This window comes from Xenopus tropicalis, chromosome 4 (genome assembly GCF_000004195.4).
Source record: "Xenopus tropicalis strain Nigerian chromosome 4, UCB_Xtro_10.0, whole genome shotgun sequence".
Classification (NCBI taxonomy): domain Eukaryota; kingdom Metazoa; phylum Chordata; class Amphibia; order Anura; family Pipidae; genus Xenopus; species Xenopus tropicalis.
This window is the reverse complement of record NC_030680.2, coordinates 5,700,953-5,706,994: the sequence shown is the minus strand read 5'-3', so window position 1 is coordinate 5,706,994 and position 6,042 is coordinate 5,700,953. Positions and strand designations below refer to the sequence as shown.

General features: G+C 51.9%; 1 protein-coding gene across 1 annotated transcript in view; it reads right to left on the bottom strand.

Moving 5' to 3' along the window:
• The window catches only part of ctr9 (CTR9 homolog, Paf1/RNA polymerase II complex component), an 18,266-nt gene extending 14,325 nt beyond the window's left edge, over nucleotides 1-3,941 (bottom strand). The window contains 2 exon segments of the mRNA NM_001005076.1: nucleotides 355-453; nucleotides 3,807-3,941. Coding sequence (NP_001005076.1) covers nucleotides 355-453; nucleotides 3,807-3,851 — 144 coding nt within the window. The 5' untranslated portion in view covers nucleotides 3,852-3,941.
• Nucleotides 3,942-6,042: the final 2,101 nt, after the last annotated feature.

Genomic DNA, 6,042 nt, shown 5'->3' with positions numbered 1-6,042 from the left:
CCCCTATTGTAACATATAGGGATATTATAAGTCCCCGAGGAGTTCTATGACTGTATAAAAGTCCAAGGCAGAAGGCCATGGAACTCCGAAGTGACTTATAATATCTTTATATTTTACAAAAGGGGGTACTTTATGATAATATACAAGTTTCAGTGAGTCATGTGACAGAAATTACATCACTAAGCTCCGTTTATAAGGATAAGGGAAATGACCCAACTGTATACTCTATAGTGATATAGATTTTTATATATATACTTTCTCTGAGTGCCCACAGCACAAGGCTCACTCCTACCCACTGTAGCTGCCCCTGTGCTATTAAATACAGGGGTGCCATAAGCAGACTGATGCCCTCACCCCTAGAGCGATCCATATGTGCAGCTGGGTGTGTTCCTGCTTCAGGATACTGATAACTTCATCCCCCTCCGGTAACTGATCAAAGTCAAGTTCAATGACCTGAAAGAAAACATGCAGAGTGATGAGTTAGTGTTGGGGTGCCATGGGGAAGGGGCACCTGATGGCTGGGGGGGGGGGGCATGGGAAAGGGGCACCTGATGGCTGGGGGGGGGGCATGGGGAAGGGGGGACCTGATGGCTGGGGGGGGGCATGGGGAAGGGGGGACCTGATGGCTGGGGGGGGGGGATTACTGAGGTTTGATGGCAGGGGATGGAGTCTGACATGGAAGCACAAGAAATGCAAGCCTGGTGGTGCTGGTGGGGAGTAGCAACCAAGAGCCTGATGGCTGGGCTAGCAGAACCGCAGAGAGGTGGCCTAGGGCGATGACGAAGGCAAGACCATCATTCCCATAGATGTAGGGCAATATTAATATCAGATGGCAGCTAGCAAATAGGTAGCAATGGAATCAGGGGCCAGATAGCCAATAGGTAGCAATGGAATCAGGGGGCAGATAGCCAATAGGTAGCAATGGAATCAGGGGGCAGATAGCCAATAGGTAGCAATGGAATCAGGGGGCAGATAGCCAATAGGTAGCAATGGAATCAGGGGGCAGATAGCCAATAGGTAGCAATGGAATCAGGGGGCAGATAGCCAATAGGTAGCAATGGAATCAGGGGCCAGATAGCCAATAGGTAGCAATGGAATCAGGGGCCAGCTGGCCAATAGGTAGCAATGGATTCAGGGGCCAGATGGCCAATACATAGCAATGGAATCAGGGGCCAGATAGCCAATACATAGCAATGGAATCAGGGGCCAGATGGCCAATACATAGCAATGGAATCAGGGGCCAGATGGCCAATACATAGCAATGGAATCAGGGGCCAGATAGCCAATACATAGCAATGGAATCAGGGGCCAGATGGCCAATACATAGCAATGGAATCAGGGGCCAGATGGCCAATACATAGCAATGGAATCAGGGGCCAGATAGCCAATACATAGCAATGGAATCAGGGGCCAGATAGCCAATACATAGCAATGGAATCAGGGGCAGATAGCCAATAGGTAGCAATGGAATCAGGGGCAGATAGCCAATAGGTAGTAATGGAATCAGGGGCCAGATAGCCAATAGGTAGCAATGGAATCAGGGGCCAGCTGGCCAATAGGTAGCAATGGAATCAGGGGCCAGCTGGCCAATAGGTAGGAATGGAATCAGGGGCCAGATGGCCAATACATAGCAATGGAATCAGGGGCCAGATAGCCAATACATAGCAATGGAATCAGGGGCCAGATAGCCAATAGGTAGCAATGGAATCGGGGGCCAGATGGCCAATAGGTAGCAATGGAATAAGGAGGCAGATAGCCAATAGGGAGTAATGGAATCAGGGGCCAGATAGCCAATAGGTAGCAATGGAATCGGGGGCCAGATGGCCAATAGGTAGCAATGGAATAAGGAGGCAGATAGCCAATAGGGAGTAATGGAATCAGGGGGCAGATAGCCAATAGGTAGTAATGGAATCAGGGGGCAGATAGCCAATAGGTAGTAATGGAATCAGGGGGCAGATAGCCAATACATAGCAATGGAATCAGGGGCAGGTAGCCAATAGGTAGCAATGGAATCAGGGGCCAGATAGCCAATAGGTAGTAATGGAATCAGGGGCCAGATAGCCAATAGGTAGTAATGGAATCAGGGGGCAGATAGCCAATAGGTAGTAATGGAATCAGGGAGCAGATAGCCAATAGGTAGCAATGGAATCAGGGGGCAGATAGCCAATAGGGAGTAATGGAATCAGGGGGCAGATAGCCAATAGGTAGTAATGGAATCAGGGGCCAGATAGCCAATAGGTAGTAATGGAATCAGGGGCCAGATAGCCAATAGGTAGTAATGGAATCAGGGGGCAGATAGCCAATAGGTAGTAATGGAATCAGGGGCCAGATAGCCAATAGGTAGTAATGGAATCAGGGGGCAGATAGCCAATAGGTAGTAATGGAATCAGGGGGCAGATAGCCAATAGGTAGTAATGGAATCAGGGGGCAGATAGCCAATAGGTAGCAATGGAATCAGGGGGCAGATAGCCAATAGGGAGTAATGGAATCAGGGGCCAGATAGCCAATAGGTAGTAATGGAATCAGGGGGCAGATAGCCAATAGGTAGTAATGGAATCAGGGGGCAGATAGCCAATAGGTAGCAATGGAATCAGGGGGCAGATAGCCAATAGGGAGTAATGGAATCAGGGGGCAGATAGCCAATAGGTAGTAATGGAATCAGGGGCCAGATAGCCAATAGGTAGTAATGGAATCAGGGGCCAGATAGCCAATAGGTAGTAATGGAATCAGGGGGCAGATAGCCAATAGGTAGTAATGGAATCAGGGGGCAGATAGCCAATAGGTAGTAATGGAATCAGGGGGCAGATAGCCAATAGGTAGTAATGGAATCAGGGGGCAGATAGCCAATAGGTAGCAATGGAATCAGGGGGCAGATAGCCAATAGGGAGTAATGGAATCAGGGGGCAGATAGCCAATAGGTAGTAATGGAATCAGGGGGCAGATAGCCAATAGGGAGTAATGGAATCAGGGGGCAGATAGCCAATAGGGAGTAATGGAATCAGGGGGCAGATAGCCAATAGGTAGTAATGGAATCAGGGGGCAGATAGCCAATAGGGAGTAATGGAATCAGGGGGCAGATAGCCAATAGGGAGTAATGGAATCAGGGGGCAGATAGCCAATAGGTAGTAATGGAATCAGGGGGCAGATAGCCAATAGGTAGTAATGGAATCAGGGGGCAGATAGCCAATAGGTAGTAATGGAATCAGGGGGCAGATAGCCAATAGGTAGCAATGGAATCAGGGGGCAGATAGCCAATAGGGAGTAATGGAATCAGGGGGCAGATAGCCAATAGGGAGTAATGGAATCAGGGGGCAGATAGCCAATAGGGAGTAATGGAATCAGGGGCCAGATGGCCAATAGGTAGTAATGGAATCAGGGGTCAGATAGCCAATAGGGAGTAATGGAATCAGGGGCCAGATGGCCAATAGGGAGTAATGGAATCAGGGGGCAGATAGCCAATAGGGAGTAATGGAATCAGGGGGCAGATAGCCAATAGGGAGTAATGGAATCAGGGGCCAGATGGCCAATAGGGAGTAATGGAATCAGGGGGCAGATAGCCAATAGGTAGTAATGGAATCAGGGGGCAGATAGCCAATAGGGAGTAATGGAATCAGGGGGCAGATAGCCAAGGGGCAGGGCCGGTACCGGCCATCAGACAGGGCAGAGGGATGGAAGAGGAGAGCGGACATGGGGACAGAAGACTGGATGGAGCCCCGCAGGGCAGAGGGGCATCTGTAGCTAACCGCATGGGGAGCGCTCAGTCACTGCTGGGGGGGCGGGCAGGCCCCGCACATTATCCCACTCACCTCATCCGTGTCCCGGAGAGGGATCTCTATAGAACCCCGCGACATCTTTCCCCCACGGTCCGAGACCTGCGAGAGTGCAGCAGGGAAGAACGGGGACTCGGCGGGGTCAATCCTCTCCTAGCCCGGAAACGAGCCGCCCGTCGTCACTTCCGCAGGGGCAGGCTTCCTTTACCCTACCTTCAGTCAGGAAGTGTCGTTCCCAAGGAGCAGCGGCGCCATTTTGTTGGTGGGCAAGGTAAGGCTATCCTATGGAACTGTCAGGTTTATTTAAACATAAATGAGCTGGTTAGATCATTAGAAAGTAAAATAAATGTAAATGTCAGCCTTTCTTTTTCCAGTATCATGTGACCGGGGGGTTAATAAGATAAAAGATAAATACAAAGTATAACAATAAATACAAATAAATACAAGATACAGTTACAGTTGCAATAAGTTAAGAGTCGAGGACACAAGATGATGGAGGTCCCTGCCCCGTAGAGCTTACAATCTATATGGGAGGGTAACTTACAGACACAAATAGGCAAATATAAGTGCTGTAGGTGACAGTGGGTGACAGTGGGTGACATTACAATATAAGTGCCAGTTCCCAGATCAGGTGCTGGGCGAGTGCTCCAAAAGGTAGTCTTTTAGTTTGGTTTTAAAAAGACTGGGGGAGGATTCTCTCCGGAGGAAATCAGGGAGGGCATTCCCAATGTAAGGGGCAGCAGGGCAGAAAGGGTTAAGGCGGGAAACAGCAGTAGTAGTGGGGGGCGCAACCAAACGATTGCTCTGCGAGGAACGAAGGAGTCGGCCGGGAATGTACAGAGACACAAGGGAAGAGATGGAGTGAGGAGCAGAGGAGTCGGCCGGGAACGTACGGAGACACAAGGGAAGAGATGGAGTGAGGAGCAGAGGAGTCGGCCGGGAACGTACAGAGACACAAGGGAAGAGATGGAGTGAGGAGCAGAGGAGTCGGCCGGGAACGTACGGAGACACAAGGGAAGAGATGGAGTGAGGAGCAGAGGAGTCGGCCGGGAACGTACAGAGACACAAGGGAAGAGATGTAGTGAGGAGCAGAGGAGTCAGCCGGGAACGTACGGAGACACAAGGGAAGAGATGGATTGAGGAGCAGAGGAGTCGGCCGGGAACGTACGGAGACACAAGGGAAGAGATGGAGTGAGGAGCAGAGGAGTCGGCCGGGAACGTACGGAGACACAAGGGAAGAGATGGAGTGAGGAGCAGAGGAGTCGGCCGGGAACGTACGGAGACACAAGGGAAGAGATGGAGTGAGGAGCAGAGGAGTCGGCCGGGAACGTACGGAGACACAAGGGAAGAGATGTAGTGAGGAGCAGAGGAGTCGGCCGGGAACGTACGGAGACACAAGGGAAGAGATGGAGTGAGGAGCAGAGGAGTCGGCCCGGGAACGTACGGAGACACAAGGGAAGAGATGGAGTGAGGAGCAGAGGAGTCGGCCGGGAACGTACGGAGACACAAGGGAAGAGATGGAGTGAGGAGCAGAGGAGTCGGCCGGGAACGTACAGAGACACAAGGGAAGAGATGGAGTGAGGAGCAGAGGAGTCGGCCGGGAACGTACGGAGACACAAGGGAAGAGATGGAGTGAGGAGCAGAGGAGTCGGCCGGGAACGTACAGAGACACAAGGGAAGAGATGTAGTGAGGAGCAGAGGAGTCAGCCGGGAACGTACGGAGACACAAGGGAAGAGATGGATTGAGGAGCAGAGGAGTCGGCCGGGAACGTACGGAGACACAAGGGAAGAGATGGAGTGAGGAGCAGAGGAGTCGGCCGGGAACGTACGGAGACACAAGGGAAGAGATGGAGTGAGGAGCAGAGGAGTCGGCCGGGAACGTACGGAGACACAAGGGAAGAGATGTAGTGAGGAGCAGAGGAGTCGGCCGGGAACGTACGGAGACACAAGGAAGAGATGTAGTGAGGAGCAGAGGAGTCGGCCGGGAACGTACGGAGACACAAGGGAAGAGATGGAGTGAGGAGCAGAGGAGTCGGCCGGGAACGTACGGAGACACAAGGGAAGAGATGGAGTGAGGAGCAGAGGAGTCGGCCGGGAACGTACGGAGACACAAGGAAGAGATGGAGTGAGGAGCAGAGGAGTCGGCCGGGAACGTACAGAGACACAAGGGAAGAGATGGAGTGAGGAGCAGAGGAGTCGGCCGGGAACGTACGGAGACACAAGGGAAGAGATGGAGTGAGGAGCAGAGGAGTCGGCCGGGAACGTACAGAGA